General features: G+C 35.2%; 1 protein-coding gene across 3 annotated transcripts; it reads right to left on the bottom strand.

Annotated features, from left to right (window-relative positions):
- Positions 1-7,509: 7,509 nt before the first annotated feature.
- On the bottom strand, positions 7,510-10,794 carry LOC130979979 (DExH-box ATP-dependent RNA helicase DExH16, mitochondrial-like). 3 transcript variants are annotated; one of them, XM_057903561.1, is made up of 5 exons: positions 10,366-10,794; positions 8,800-8,877; positions 8,360-8,528; positions 8,058-8,170; positions 7,510-7,807 (listed from the first exon to the last, which is right to left on the bottom strand). In XM_057903561.1, the coding sequence occupies exons 1-5, from the start codon at positions 10,366-10,368 to the stop codon at positions 7,772-7,774; spliced, it is 399 nt and encodes a 132-aa protein (XP_057759544.1). In that variant the 5' UTR covers positions 10,369-10,794; the 3' UTR covers positions 7,510-7,771. The 3 variants fall into 3 exon arrangements, 2 of the variants coding, with proteins under 2 accessions (XP_057759544.1, XP_057759545.1); XR_009086834.1 differs by lacking the exon at positions 8,360-8,528; XM_057903562.1 differs by lacking the exon at positions 10,366-10,794 and having other exon boundaries at positions 8,360-8,536; positions 8,800-8,897.
- Between the last annotated feature and the right edge of the window lie 6,296 nt (positions 10,795-17,090).

Genomic DNA, 17,090 nt, shown 5'->3' with positions numbered 1-17,090 from the left:
TATTGCTTTATTTAGTTATCTTGTATTGAAAGTGTTGATCTTGGAATTGTTGGGTTACTTTTGATTGAATTTGAGCTTAATTGTGATAAGTTTGCACAATGCACATCATATGTTTGATTAAATGCCTAAATGACACTCTTGTTTGATTCATATGAGATGGCCATCATATGCTTTCAACTTATCTCTTGTTTGGAATATTCTATTATTTGTGCAACTTCAAATATGATTTTTGATAATGATCAACTTGACATACCAATACGTTTCATTGTCTCTTGAACTTGAAGTTCCAAACACCCATGTCTTACATGACTTTTGATTGTTAACGGGTGATTTATTTGCAAATGCATTGTTCTTAGTTGAATTTAATTTTTGTTGTTCATCTTAGCAATTTAATTGAGTAATCACATTACAAATGTTCAATTTTTTTTATGTCTTGATCAAACATCTTTTGGCTCTAACTCAAGAACATTGTATATGTGATTATCACTTCTTAAAGATGAACAAATGACACTTCACATTGCTTGAATGGTTATTGATGTTGTGCAACCTTCTTAATAATAAACTTTCATGCCCACAACTTCAATAACCATTTCTTTCAAAGAATTCAATTAAGTCATTTGGTGCTTGCTTAAGGTTGTTTCCATAATTAATTCTTTAAACTTGCAACTTAAGCACTTGATTGTGAAGCATTGAACTTTGATTGTTTTAATAGTGTGATTGTCGTTTTATCTAGCCGGTGTGTGAGTTCTAACCATGCGCACTCTTGGAATACACACATTGTTTCATCTCAAATCACACTAGTTTGAGAGCTTCTCAATTAAGAATTTTAATTCTTCTCTCCATTGTTTGTGCCTCCTCATTATTCTTGTCTTATTGTTGCCATGGAATATTGAAATCTTTGTTTATAATTCTCATTTTTTATGATGCGGAAGAAAGGTAAAGCACCGGTCACATCACCGGTTGTGCAACCAACAACTCCTCCTCTTAATACTTGGTTCATGGATTGCCAAAGTGAGAGACCAAGTGTCTTGGTTAACCGAAGAGCCGACTTCCAATATGAAGCATTCGAGAAAAGAACAATCCATTGGGATAGGACACTAAAGGTTCCAAGCAAATACAAGGAGATTATCCAAGAACGGATTGCCTCACTTTATTGGGGATTTCTTGAGTAAGACCCCATTGAAGTAAATGAGTCCATGGTGCGAGAATTCTACGCTAACTATCAAGCTTGGGAAGCGGAGTTGGTATTCCTCCGGGGGAAGATGTTGGACACTTCCAACAAGGCTCTAGAAGCACTTCTGAAGATTCCCCACATTCTGCTTGCGAATGATGATTATTCAAGGATGTCATTGGCTCCTATTCTTAAGAAGATTGATCGTCCGGGTCCATCCTGGGAATATGGCAAGGGAGGAAAATTTGTTCCTGCTAGCATTGCCTATTCCAATTTGAATGCCGAGGCGCGTATTTGGCATCAGATTGTGGCCGACTATATAGTTCCTAGCACCCATACTACCCATGTCAGACTAAAAGCTGCTTTGCTAATTTGGGCTATTTTGGAGGGAAGGAAAATAGCCATTGTACCTTTGATACGAACATCAATTTGAAAACCCATTGAAAATAAAAAGATCAACATTCTTTTTCATCGATGGTGATGCGTATGGCTATATGATGCGCGAAAATTTGTCTCTCAACAAATTTCCCTTCGGCAAGTATACCGAATTTGTCATCAAGTAAAAACTCACAATAGAGTGAGGCTGAATCCACAGGGATTAACAGATTAAGCAATCAATAGTTAATTGATTATTCTAGTTAGACGAATCATTAAGGAGTGGGGAGCAACAGGAAAAGTAAATAGCACAAAAGTAAAGAAAGAGATAAAGTGCAGAAAAGTAAAATGGCAAGAAAAGTAAATGTAAGAACTAAAAATAAAATAAACATTGGGATCAAGAGATATTGCAATCCTCCGGATCAAGTTCATTCTCATCTCTTCCTCAATCAATGCATTCATTGATCTCCTGGCAATCTTAAGTGATTGGATCCCAATTCCTTGGCAATCCAATCTCTCTAAGCTTGAACAATTTTCCATTTCCTTGATTTAATTGCTCATGGGTAGAGATGAAGTTTGGTCACTGATTATACCACACACATTCATAGATCAAAGTATTGGTAGGATTAAATGTCACAATATCCATTCAACCCCCAACCTAATCCAATGTGAGAGAGCATTTCTAGCATGATTTCCTCATTCCTCTTCCAAGGTTCAGAGAAAATCCAAGTATGAGCAATTTTTCTTTCGAGACAATTACCCAATTGGATGAAGATCGAAAGCTCTCTAGTAAAATCACAAGAAAAAAAAGAAGAAGAAGAAGAAGCACTACAATTGATCCATTGAATCACAATAGAGCTTTCTAACCCAATGAAAAGAGTTAGTTGATCATTGCTCTACCAAAATAGAAAAGAAAAAAGTGCAGAAAAGTAAAGATGAAGATTAAAACTAACATTGAAACTTCAAAATTCATAAATGAAAAGTACAAAGAAAAGAAAAAGAAGGAAAAGTGTGTGAGGGGAGGGAGTCCGAAGACCCCTCTTCAATCCCCCAATTCCATAATTCCCGTCTAGAAAAATCCTTTGAATGTAAAAACTAAGGCCCTTATATAGGCTCTTCTAAATTACAAAATGAAATGAAATTAAAAGCAAATTACAATTAAATGAAAATTGCTATTTTAGATACTTCTTATGGCCTTGATTGGTTGATACTTGTGGGCTTGCTTGCTTGAGGATGGGTGGTCCATGAAAGAGAAGTAAATCAAATTGAGGTCCAGGTGCTAATGTTAGTGCTACCGTTAGCCACACTAATGCTACAAGTGTGGCGTTAATGCTGAAGTTAGTGTGGCTAACGTTACACTTGCTACCCAGTTGGTGTTTTTAGGGCTTAAGAGATGCCTATTGTTTGTGCTCCAATTTCATGCCCACTATAAAGTATTATATATATTTGGAAAGCTCTGAATGTCAGCTTTCTAACGAAACTAGAATCACATCAATTGGACCTCTGTAACTCAAGTTATGCTCCTTTGAAGGGGGTGGGGTCGCTGGCATAGTCGCTAATGTTATTGGAAAAAGTGAGCCACAATAACGTTAGCGATCAGGGGATTAATATTGCAAGGTTCTGAAGTTCAAACTTAATGTCCACCCCATACTATTATATATTTTTGGAAAGCCCTGGATGTCTACTTTCCAACGCTTCTGGAAGCGCATCATTTGGAGCTTTGTGGCTCAAGTTATTCTTGTTTGAAGAAGGCATGGTCAGGCTGCCGGGTGAGATTTTGCCTACGTTAGTGTCCACGTTAGTGTAACTAACGTGGCCATTAACGTGGGTCTTCCTTTGCTTCGCTATCATTATTGGCACTCACTTTTGCCAATAACTCTGCTCCTTGTCCCTCTTTCCCACGTTAATGGTCCACGTTAGTGTAACTAACGTGGTCCTTAACGTAGGCATGCCAAGGCTCAAGGGCGTTAGTGACACTCACCTTTGTCACTAACGCTACAACAACCCCTCCTCTTCCACATTAATGGTCCACGTTAGTGGTGTTAACATGGCCATTAACGTGGGTCTTCCTTTGCTATCTCCAACGTTAGTGACAAAGGTTAGTGTCACTAATGTTGGCACATCATCCCTTGCTCCATGCTACCCTTCACGTTAATGGCACTAACGGGGCTCTTCTCTGCTTCTTGTTACCTGAAATCAATCAAACAAAGTGCATCAAAGTCTTGCTCTTAATCATGAAATTATGCATCATCCATTTTATCATTCAATTCATGCATAATTCTCATGAAATCATTCAAAATTCACAATATTTGCTTGAATCATGGTATGAATGCATTTTTAACCAAATATTTGCTTATTTCCTAAGAAAATACATGAAATCAACCTAAAGCATACAAAAAATGGCTAGTAAAACTAGCCAAGATGCCTTGGCATCACTATAGCAGCAGGGGTAGAGAGGCAACCGACGAACGAGGGGGTAAAATTCTTTTCTTAGACACTTTGCAATACCTTTTAGTTCCCTTTCTTCATTTTGCAATTTTGTTTTTATTGCACTCTTTTTGGTTTGTGTGTATATATTCTTTAGTGCTTATAGTTATATGGTAGTAAATATTTGCATGTTGCATGATAGAGTGAATAAGTTTAGTAAAACAACAAGAAATTTTCATGAAATTCTTCTTAGGGCATGCCATTGATTGAATTGAAAAATTGTTTTTCAACTTGCTTGGAGTATTCTTTTCATAAAACATAGAAAAAGAGCTAGAACAACATACCTTGTGAGATTTGAGATCTAATAGATGGTTACATATTCTCAACCATAAAGTTTGTTCTTGTGTGTTTAAACTCCTTTTTTATTGTGATCTTAGATTTGCATGAATCTTTATGTCCTGTATTTGGTGTTTGGATGCATTTAGTATGATTGAGGCCATTCTTGATATTAAACTCACTAACTCATATGACCAACCCTTGCATTCACCTTTGTAACCCCTTTTGAACCTTTAAATCCCCTTTTGTTCTGATTCTAAGCATATTATTCTCCCTAAAGCAAAAAACCATTAATGTCCTTGAATTACTTCTTTGATTAGCTTGGGTGGAGTAGTGTGTTACTCAAAGTGTGAGAGAGAATTAATGGGAAGCATTGGTGATGAAGTTACATGGGGTATTCATTGTAAAAAATTGGAAAGTGGGTAAATATTCATGCATTCATTGTTCAAAAACATATGCATCTCTTGTTGTTGACAAAAACAAGAAAATTTTTATTTTGTAATTTAAAATATATATATATATATATATATATATATATATATTTGTGCATAATAGTATATGAAATAAGAAGATAAATAAAGGATGCATATGTTTGTGTTTTGGAAAGAAAATGCATAAGTAAATGTGAGATAGGAGATAAATGGGTAGTTAGGTGTTTTGTTAGGTGTATATAGAATGATATATGATTAGGTGGACACTTGAGCTAATTAAAGATCTAATTCACTAAGTCCACTTAACCATATTGATCTTACCTTAACCCTAGCCCCATTACAGCCCTCCAAAGACCTCATGATATTTGTTTTCATGCATTAAATATTAGTTGATTGTGAGATGACTTGCAAATCTTTGAAAAATATGATTAAAGGAGAATTGAGTGATTAAGCTCTAAACACTGAGCGAATAGAGTGAATACACATCCGGTGAAGGGTTTGATCACTCAATTCTATGTTCTTGTCTCTTATATCGTATCTTCTTTGCATTCTAAATCTACATGGCACCAAAAATTAGAGAATCCTCAAGGAAGAGTGATGAATCCATATTTTATGATGATTTTTGGTTGAAATTGAGTGGATTTCATCGTATAAACGTACACTTATTCCATTAAATAACATGCTTATGAGCTTTCCTCCTAAATTATGCTTAATTATGAAAACATGCTCTTTTGTGCCTAATTTAGTCAATTTTATTCCATTTGTCTTCCATTCGATACCTTGAAGTTGTTTGTGAGTGATTTCAGGTGTAGGAATGGCTTGGTGAGAATGGAAGAAGAGCATGCAAGGAGAAGGAAGCATGATGAAACAAAGGAGAAGAGAAAAGCAATGTGTGCGTACGCACAGGTACCAAAGCAGAGCGAAGCATGCGCGTTGCATGATCATCCAAAGTATTGCGAAGTGTGCATTTGCACAACCCCTTGTGCGTACGTACAAGTACTCGCACATGCCTTCATTAAAAACGCGCATTGCTCACATTCTTGATGGATTGGAAGCCCATTTCTGAAGCCAATAGTTCATAATAGAAGGAGAAAACATTATGGAAAGAGAGCGTATCATTAGGATAGTTTTTAGTAGTAGTAGGAGGCTTTAGTTTAGTTTTCTCTCTAAGTTTTCTCTCAACACATTAGGGTTTACATTAGGGTTTTACATTTCAAGTGCCATTTCCATTTTTTATATTGGATTTTGCTAGCCTCTATTGTAAGTGTCTCTTAATTACTACTCTTTATAGTCACAATTTTGATACTCTTTCTTGTAGTTAAAGTTTGTGTTAATATATATACCTTTTGCAATTTTGATCTTTTGTTGATAATTTTGATGATTGATGATTGTTATATGCTTGGTTGAGTTGCTATTGTTGCTTTTGATCATTTGTTGCTTATAGTTTCAAGCATTTTCTCAATATTCCCATGTTTAGTGTTTATGCCCACCAAGTGTTTGTGGAAATGTCAATTTTAATTATGGGCTAAATTTTCACCTCTTGGCTTGGGGAAAATAAGCAATTGGGTTCCAAGAGTTGGAATGTTCAACATTTAGTGATAATTCTTAGATTGTTAATTGTTATTGTTCCACTAACAGTAACTTGTTGCTAAGGTAATTAGCAAGTGAGTTAGGATTTGTGGATTAAGAACAATTATGCTTACTTAACTTACTCTTCGATGTGAGAGTCAACTTAGTGAGATTAATCCATTACAATTATTATAGTTGTGGTTGTAACAAGGAAAGGAATCCCTAGCTCATCCCCAGCCAAGGATTTGGTGCAAAATTTATCTTTGGATGCTGCTTTAAGTTTTTGTGTTATTTTTATCATTTTAGGTGAATTTTGGGCGAATTTGGCAGAATCTTGTTCAGAGACAAAGAAAGGATAGCATATCCTGTCAATCCTGACCTCCGTGCATTCCAAAGAGCATGTCTTGAGCTATAGAGGTTTGATTGGCACAATCTTAATGGCGTTGGAAAGCTAACTTCCAGAGCTTTCCAGCAATATTTAATAGTCTATACTTCTTTTCTAGAATAACTACCAACCCTGGCATTAAACGCCAAGTAGGGGGCGTTTAATGCCCAACACTACAACAAATAAGGGTTTTCACAACGGTCAAAAACTGTTGCCATAGATCGAAAAACCGTTCTTAAAATCTTAGGCAATGCTTTGGCAATGGTTTTTGAACTGTGGTATATGCGGCCGTTGCCAATGCTCATAGGCAACGGTTTTTTACCTAAGGCAACGGTAACAAGAAAACCGTTGCCATACTTATTGGCATAGACAACAGTTTTGAAAGAAATTTTTAAAGAACGGTTTAAAACCGTTACTGAATAAGCAACGGTTTAGAACCGTTCTCGTTCATAATGTAACGTTTTAAAACTATAACTAAATAGGCAACGGTTTCAAACTGTTGTCATTTTGTTATTCACAAAGCCAACGGTTTTAAAGCGTTACTATCGGTGTCGTTTTTTGGCAACGGCTTTAATACCATTGCAATTTTGTAGTCGTCTTTGACAACGGTTTTAACACCATTGCCTTTTGTGACCTTTAACAACGATTTTTATAATATATAATTTTTTATTTACAATAGTTTTCTCATGAATGAAATTAGTTCCAACTTTTTTAATTTAATATCAATAAATAACTTTAACTATTTGAATCAAATTACTAAAGAAAACTAATTGAACATTTACCATCAAATTTGATTTATAAAGTATTCCATAAGATCCACAATCACATTAAATCATCATTGCAAAATACCATAATACTAGTCTAAGTCGTAACTACTTTTAATTATCATCATCGTTTTTAAAAAATACTATAGTACTAGCCTAAGTCATAACAACCTCAAACTATATCATCTAATTTTGCGAAAAATACAATAACAAAAGAGTGTTGAAATAGCTAAGTAGCAAGTAGGTTTATCGTCATCATGCTACAAGTTCATGACTTTTACTTGCTAACATTTGCTCTTCAAAATTTGTGACCTTAATTAAGTTCATTTTTCCCTTCAACATGGTTTTCCTGTAAATAAAACAAAAATAGAAAAGTTTGAAGTAGGAAGTAATCCAGCACACTACATCAGAATAAGTGTTAAAACATAAATCATCAAAATTGAAGTCTTGAAATGAAATTTATTCATATCAAGTTATCAACAAAAGGCTTGACATAAAGTGATTCATACTTAAAGTGAGTCTTCTTGTTCATTTTTTCTTCTTCATCAACTTTTTTGGTCTAGGAACACATACATATAGGGTGATCAAAGTCAAGTTACCTTTAAAGTGGGTGATCGGGAGTTTAAAGATGAATTAAGCAAGGGTAGATCCTCTGCATCTATGCATGTTACTTCTCCAACAGGAAAATTTGACCCATATCTACCAACTCTCCCTACAATAATATGCATCCAAAAACCCAGGAAAAAAATAAGATTCAAATATCCAAGTCTCCAAATTTGAATAGAATATAAAAATATAATTTGATTAATTTCTAAAAACATAACATAAAATACATTTCTTGACTTTATTTTTTCTTTTTTTTCAAAAAGGTGTCTATCTACTTAGTTGAATCTTGTGTTACCTGCACTCTGTTTTATTTCAGATACAGTCAAGTCCCAAAATTCAAAACCATCAAACTTCTTCAACGTTGAAAATATGATCCTAGATATGTATAAATTAAGACCCATTCCGATGGCATCACTGGCCACTAGAACATCAAACTCACTTGTTGCATCATTGAACATGCTTGCCTGAAGTCCTAATTAAATTTTCAACTCAGAAAATCCTTAAGGGTTGGCATCCAAATACAATCCATTATAAATAACACTGGACCACAACTGATTCTGGTTAGCATAATATTTATTGTCAATTATTGACACACGTAAAGTTTTCGAAAAAAGAAAACAAATAGCATAAATTTTTGTATGGAAAGAGAGAGTAAAACTTTAAATTCAAATATCAGATTTCCATGAAACAAGTTAAAGGCAACAGGGAAATTAAAACTTAGGTAAGAGTCCACACCTGCCTTGTTCGAGTTTCTGGTGGCAGCAAGCCATATACTACTAAACAAAGATGCTTTCCTTGATTCTCAATTTTCTTCTGAACAATATGAATGCCAACTTTTACCAATTAGTCCATTGTTTATATAAGACAAGTGAATGAAATATGCAAGTAAATTCACAAAAAAGGATAATTGACTATAACAAGGAATTTAAGATGGATTGGTCTACTTAGGAGGCTGCTGTAAATATACACAGCACTCTACTTAAGAGGCTGCTGGAAGGGAAATTAAGAGTGTAGTGCATTTAGTTGGTGGAGAGAAAGAAAGAGAGTGACATGAATGAATGAATGAATGATTGTAGAGTTGAACATGTTCACAAGTTATCACTGGTGATGTGATAGCTAAAAGCGTAGTATGCGGGTCTTCCATCCATCAACCATGACTAAAGTCTATACCACATATTCTTTAATTTGTACCAAAACACATGGATTCGACTTTGGAAAAACGAATGAAGAAAAACAATAAAAAGGAACACGATACATACAACACTAATAGTAATGAACAATTATTTATATGATTTTACTTTTTTTTTTTTGCTTAAGAAGAGAATATATATATTCAACTTGTCTTAAATTTATTTTCCCTAACTAAGTGACTTGATGACTAAAAAAGTTATTAAGGTTTTCTTTTTATTCAAACTATTAATTAACACATGAAAATAATAACTGAATGCTAGCTTCAACTAAAACCTCTTATTTAATCCTTTTTTACCTTTTATCTCCGGTGAAATATATCCATAACTCACTTCTATATATAACTTTAAGAACTACCATTACTATGTATAAAATAAAACTAAATGACCCCCTAATAATATAAAAAGTCCTTTTATGTAACATTTTTCTCTGTGCTACAAAGCCAATTTCTTTCTTCATCTTGAACTCTGTTATATGCCACTACTATTCTTACTTTTTCATGATCCTTATTTTCTTTTACATGAACTATCTCCAAATATAATTAGTGCCATATACAGTATATGTATAACATGATCTTCCTTTCCTTATCTGATAGGGATGAGGCTGGTAATCTTATCTTGTAAATGCATAACTTTCTTATCAAACATAAATGACTTGTGTACTTAAGATAAGTTTGGTTTGATCCTAAACTACAGGGGATTATAGTGCCAATGATTAGTACTATATACTTTTGTATGCTGTAATTTGATCAATTGATCTCCCTTTGGTTATGCGTTAAAATTCCTTTTTGACATTTGCCTATCACCCAAAGCTAGTCTAAATTATCCTTTCGGATTAAGTATAGTAATCAATACAAGAATAAATATATGAATCATCTTAAATTCATACAGATAACAATGAATCATCTTAAATTCACAATGAAAGGATAACAACGAATCATCTTAAATTCACAATGAAAATAGCAATAACTATAACCAGTCTACAAGCCACACAGAACACAATTTGAAAAAAGGATTCACAACAAAAAGTTGACTTGCCTGAGCTATAGGATTGTTACAGAGCAATAAGAGTTCAGAAATGGTGGTTCTGGTAGCTAGTGCATAACCAACTCACCATGAATGACGGCGGTGATGACCAGGAATTCCGGCGGCGGCAGAGAAACGGCTCCTCCTCTGTTGCGTCACTTTCTCACATGCGTCCCTTCCTTCCTCTCCGCGGCAGCATCAACAGTGACCTCCTATCCTTGTTTGGTTACTTCCACCGGCAGTAGCTGCAAGGAACGGCAGCGGCGGCATGGCGCGACGTCGGCAGCAACGAAGACGAGCTCCTTCTCTTCCTCGTGTGTCTCTCTCTCACTCTCGTTTTCCCCTAAAGGTTAGCGGCGACGGTGGCTGTGGTCACCACCAGCAGTGCTCTCCCTTCCCCTCTCCTTCCCGTTCTCTGATCCCCCCTCCTTTGAGCTCTCCCTCTTCTCTCGTTTTCCTCCTCTCTATTTCCCTTTCTCTCGTATTCCCCTTCTGTATGTGACTCTGTATGTTTACATTATGTTAGGGTTAGGAATTGTTAAATTAGGATTTTATTTGGGAATTTAGAATTAGAATAAAATATATACAAGTAATATAATAATTTTATAAATTATTTAAGATAGAATAATAATTTAAAATTTAAATATAATACTGTAAAAATTATTTTTAGAATATAAAATTTTATTTATTAATATATCAATAGGCTTAAATAATTATTTTTAATTTTAAATTATAAAATAAATATATTAATCACTTTTGTGAAATACAGTTTAAACTAAAAAATATTAATTATTTAAATTAAATGATATAATTTTTTATTTTTTTTTATTACCAAACTTTTAATTTCAATTTATATAATATAAAAATTAATTTAATCATTCCTAATAAATTAATAAATTAATTTTCTAAGAACTCAAATTAATAAAATAAATCATAATTTATTCATAATAGAAGTGACATAAATTAAATTATATAATTTTTCTATTACTGAATTTTTAATTTTAAATTATGTGAAATAACCAATTATAAAAATTTCACAAGAATATTAATTAGCTTTAACTCTAAATATTAATAAAATTAATTTAATTATTCTTAATTGATTAATTTCTAAAAATAAAGAGTTCATATTAAGGTGGGTTGGGGCTCGATGGTATGGTGAGGACTGCGTGAAGTTATGCGATGATGGCTAATGATGTGTGGAAAACGATCCAACACAAAACTCACCGGCAAGTGTACCGGGTCGCATCAAGTAATAAAACTCACGGGAGTGAGGTCGATCCCACAGGGATTGAAGGATTGAGCAATTTTAGTTTAGTGGTTGGTTTAGTCAAGCGAATCAAGTATTGGTTGAGTGATTTTGTATCCAACAGTAAGTAAATAGCAGAAAATGTAAAGGGAGAGGGATGAATTGCAGAAATTAAAGAGAACTGAAAGTAAAAGGTGCTGAATCTTAAAGAACAAGAAATTAAATGACTGAAACTTAAAGTGCAAGAAATATAAATTGTGGTAACTTAAAGTGCAAGAAATATAAATTGCTTGAATGGAAAAGGGATTTGAGGACTGGGAATTCAGAATTTAAGCAAGGGAAATTAAATTGCAACAATTATCAAAGCAAGAGATGAATTGAAATTGACTAGATCTCAAATAGAAATGGAAATTTGATTGCAGCAGTGGTTCAACAGAATTTCCAAAAAGGAAAATTGGATCTCAAGACTCCAGAGACTAGATAGTAGAGTCTAGATCTCAATTGCCTTCCCAGATCCAAGTTCACAAAGCAATTAAAGAGAAATTAAAGGTTGCAGCAGTAGAGGAAGTGGAATTGAACTCAATTATGCAGAAGGGAAATTAAAGAGATCTTGAATGGAGATTGAGACAGAAGTTCCTCATTCTTCACACCCAATACTCAAACAAGAAAAGTAAAAAGTGCTCAAGCAAGAACAAGGAAGAAGAGAGATCAATTCTCCTTCCCAATTCTCTAAGATCTCAGTTACAAGCTCTCAAAGAAAATGAAGTCTAAAGATGTGAAAATTCAAAAATCAAAAAAAGGTACTAATTACATCAAACTATCTCCTATTTATACACTTTCTATTCTTGGATTTTGGAATTTGGATGGGCTTTTGATTTGGTGAAGAAATGAATTAAATTGGATTTTTAATCCAATTTTCAGCCCATGAAGAATTTAGCTTCCAGGAGGCTGCCCTGCCCTTGTGGAGGGCAGAGCAGGGAAATTGTGTGCTGAAGCCTCGTGCATGCTTGTGCTGCGTGTGTAGCATCAGGATGCTGCCCTGCCCTTGTGGAGGGCAGGGCAGTGTTGCCATGGTGCGCCTTACCTTGCTGCCCGTGCGTCCATGTTGCGCGCCAAGTGCTCATGCCCGTGCAAATTTGTGCGCTGGCCGTGCACCAAGAAATGCTGCCCTGCCCTTGTGGAGGGCAGGGCATTGTTGCCAATGGGTGAGGTCCCATGTTCGAAACTTGGTGGAGGCACACGCTGCCCCCTTTTTCCTTGGTTTTCTTGGCACCAAAGTAACACTTAGTTCCTTGCTTCCCCAAGGTGTTGTGTTCGATTCTTGGAGATTGAAAACAAACCAATTTTTGCTTGTTTTCCTTGTATTTGAGCGTTACTTCTTTCCTTCTCGTTCTTGGGTTTGAAACCCATGGGTGGCACTTGGAGACAATTTCCTTTGAATTTTTCTTGCATGGAGCCTGATATTGCTCTTGAGGAGGGCAGGGCAAAGTTTTTGCTTCCTTTGGTCCTTGGCATAGAATTGTGCTCCGCTCTTATGGAAGGCAGGGCAGTGATGTTTTGGAAGCTTCGTTCGTTATGCTGCTCTCTTGGAGGGCAGTGTGCTCTTGTGGAGAGCAGTGTTGCTTCCTCCTTCAATGTTGCACCACACTTCTCCTTTTTTCACCACACCATTTTCTTCCTTTGGCCACACTTCTTAAGCCACGTTTTTCTTCTTTTCTTCTTTTCTTCACTTACAAAAAATCAAAACAACCAATCAAAGTATCACTAAATTCACAAGGTTTATAAATCATTAAAAATCAATTAATTTTAGCCCAAACCTCATGATTTAGCATCAATTAAATGGTGGTTGTTTGATTTAAAGAAGTTATGCATTTTCATTCCAAATTACTTACTTAGGATGCAAGAAAGTGCAGAAAGACTAGTGAAACAAGTGAAATTAGCTTGAAAAATGGGTATATTGTAACAACCCTAATTTTTGAGTACGTGAGATCTTTTCTAAAGATACGGAGAACTCCGGAGGATCGGTAAAAGGAGAACCTTTGATATATCATCAAGTATCTCAATCCTCATTGTCATTATGTCATCTTTAAGCTAGAACTTTTCCAAGGCAAGCTCGATAATGCAATCGCGAAGAACCTAGTTTTTGAACCGTATCGGTTGGCAGTTTTGATTCTGATTTTCGTAAATAGTCTCTGTTTGACGAACCGGACTCGATTCATGAGAGGAGAGAGATAATAGTATAATATTATCATTATATTAGTATTAGAAAATTCTTGAATGATATTATAAGGTTAGCTAGTGGGTTTTTGTTAAAAACAGAAAATCAGTTTAACCGGGTTTACGGTTTACTGGTGCAGCTTAGCACCAGCACTCTCTGATGACTTTAGCAATGCTAAGGCCTCATCATTCATGTTTTATTCTCATAATAAATATGTTACTAGTGTCATTTATGCTAGTAACTCAGAAAATAATTTTTAGAGATGTTTTTGCAAGTGTTCCGATACACCTAGTTTTAGTAGTTATACACCTGAGATATTTTAATATTATTTTAATCCACCTCCAAGCCAACCAATCACAACTCACCCTACACCCCCAAAACCCCCAAGGCTGCCTCATTTGCTCATTGTGGCCGAAAATCACCAAGAGAAAAAGGAGAGAAAGTTCTTGGTTCATAAATCTTCAAAGCTTGATTTCTTCTGAACTAAAACTCAAATCAAAACTCCGATTTCACCAAAATGATCCTCTCTTCTTCCTCTACATAACCATGTGACTTATCAAGGCTGGAAATAAGGTGAGATGGCTGTCTCCCTCCCTCTTCAATTCGGTTTCAAGGAAACATGGGTAAATATGTGTTTTCTTGATGTGTTTTAGGAGGAAAAAGTGCTTAAGGACCACCTGAAAGTTTGATTGAATTAGGAGCAGCAAAACCAGGTAGGGTGTCACGAAATTAATCTTGATTATTTGTGTTTGATTTGTGTGAAAGTTGTATAAATTGGCTGTGCTAAAAATTGGTTGCATATATGATTGATTCTTGGTGAAAATTTGGTGAAATTTTGATGAAATTTGATGAAATTCAAGCTTTATGTTCACGTTCTTGGAGCAGCTGGAAAAACGAAACCCTAGCCTTAAATTGAGGTTCAATTTGTGATGAAATCATGTGGAAAAGATGGGATTTTAGTGGCTGGGAATTTATTTTGAATTTTGGTAAAAATCGGTTGCTGAAAAGACTGAAAAACGGGTAAAAACAGAGAAAGAATTTGAAGAATATATGAAGAACATGAAGAACACTTTGAGTGTGGTGAAGAACATTGAAGAACACCTTTTAGATCTTAGAAAGGGCAAGGAAGTAATTATTTTGGTGTTTAAGGGGTTATTTGGTAATTTCTGAAAGTTAGGGTGGTTAAAGTAGAAATATTAAAAGTTACCGGGGTAAAAAGTGAATTTTAAAGGTTAAAGGTTAAAGTAAAGTTAATTTTCGAAAATTAATAATAAAATAATAAATAATAATAAAATATTAAATAATAATATTTAAATAAAAATAATATTTTAATAAAAATAATAAAATAATGCAGAAAAGGCAGTTTTCTGTAAAAGCTTTAGAAAGACAACTTTAAGTGCAGAATTCTCCTAGTTACCTTCATAAAACACTTAGGGAGTGGTAAGAACATATTAGTGAGGTAAAGATAAAAGAAAGATAAAAGTCAAAGGAAAGATAAAAATCGAAGAAAAAGTCTGTAAAATTTTAACAACAGAGAAACAGACAGAGACTAGTGAACAAACTAGGGCAACATAGTTAGTCCTCGAGTTGCGACTAGGGTTAGGTATTATATGAAAAGTTAAACTGTTTCAGTATAGACTTAATGAACCTATACTTGGGACAGGCTAACTATTCATACCGAAATTTACATAAGCTTTAAATACATATGTTAAGCAGAGAAACCAGAGCAGAGTAAAGAAACACAGAGAACAGAGTAACCAGAGCAGAATAGAGGGATACAGAGAAAAGAGTAATCTGAGCCAAGTAAAAAGACATAGAGAAGAGAGTAATGTGACAAAGAGAAATGGTTTGAGTTAAGATGTAAAAGTAAAAGCTGTAGAGTTTGTATGGCGTGATTGAACAGAGAAAGAAAGAGTTACAGCATAAGAATGTGAAAGTGATGATGAATAATGAGAATGTTAATGAATGATGATAATGAGAATGATTATGTAAGAATCTGCTGCAGAGAGGCAGTCAGATAGATGGTGGTACGACCACTGAGAACGCTTTCCTGGGATACCTTGCTATAATGCTTTGCAGTAAGACAGAGGTTGCTTACAGAGGTATCAAGATGAATGTGCTTCTGTAAGACAGAGGTTGCTTACAGTGAGTGTGTTGTGGCTCCTGTAAGACAGAGGTTGCTTACAGTGAGTGTGTTGTTGCTCCTGTAAGACAGAGGTTGCTTACAGTGAGTATGTTGTTGCTCCTGTAAGACAGAGGTTGCTTACAGTGAGTCTGTTGGGCGTATATCGGCTAATAAGTTTCGCCCTGCAAGACAAAGGTTGCTTGCAGTGGATACCCTGCAAGACAAAGGTTGCTTGCAGTGGATATTGCCAACAGGAAAGCCTTATCCAGACAGAGGTTGCTGGGTAACGTCGGGAGCGGGTATGTAACCGACAAATGAGCTCATTACCTGCACTAGGGCTAGACATGCATCATACTTGGTTGTGCATTTTCTCTATTATGATTGTTGCATGAATGTATGCTTTCTCTGTTTGTATTATATTCTCTGTGTTTGTGTCTGTGTTTTACTTTCTTGTATTCTTCTGTTTGTGATCTTTTTCTGTTCTCTCTATTTTCTCTATTTATCTGTCTTCTGTTTACTACTTCTCTATATTCTGTTATTAGTCTGCTAAACAACACAAAATTAATAAACGTAACTAATAACCCCGGCCCTACTAAGAACTCCCCAGTTCTTACCCCTTCTCTCTCCCTTCCCCCTTCAGATGGAAGCAAGAGTTTCTTTCCGTAGTTCGCTGACGACCGTTTGCAAAAAGGATTCCGCTCTAGGTAGTCTTCTGAGTCTAGGGTGAATCCCATTCTCTGTTTATATGTATATACTGTGAGACCAGCCAATGTCCGCACCCCATTTGTACGTGAACTTTAACCTAAATCCTGTGTACGAGACTCCTGTTGTGTGGCTACTTGATGAGGTACCAGAGAGACGCCATATGGCAATGTCTGATCGTGCAGAGGAGTAGCAGATGATGTTCTATCTTTTGATGACGTTCCACCTGACTTGAGTTGTGAAGACTTAGAACGTACCTTCCCTCGCTTTAGTAGTTTAGAGGGACTAGGCGAGTATAGAGTCTAGGCTAGCCTGGGTGCCAGCTTAGGGACCTCTTGAACAGGTCAGGACCTGGGATGTTGTATGTATATATATGTATATAGTTATTATCTAGCTATATCTAGGGGCGTTCTAACTAACAGTCTATATTCTAATAAAGGCTGAATCACCGAATGTTGTCAACTACTTGTAATGTGTTTATGTGTGGTTGTTTGTAAATGTTTTATATATTATTAGTTGTGA

The sequence above is a fragment of the Arachis stenosperma genome, chromosome 5 (genome assembly GCF_014773155.1).
Source record: "Arachis stenosperma cultivar V10309 chromosome 5, arast.V10309.gnm1.PFL2, whole genome shotgun sequence".
In the NCBI taxonomy this organism is placed as follows: domain Eukaryota; kingdom Viridiplantae; phylum Streptophyta; class Magnoliopsida; order Fabales; family Fabaceae; genus Arachis; species Arachis stenosperma.
This window is presented reverse-complemented; position numbering and strand designations above follow the sequence as displayed.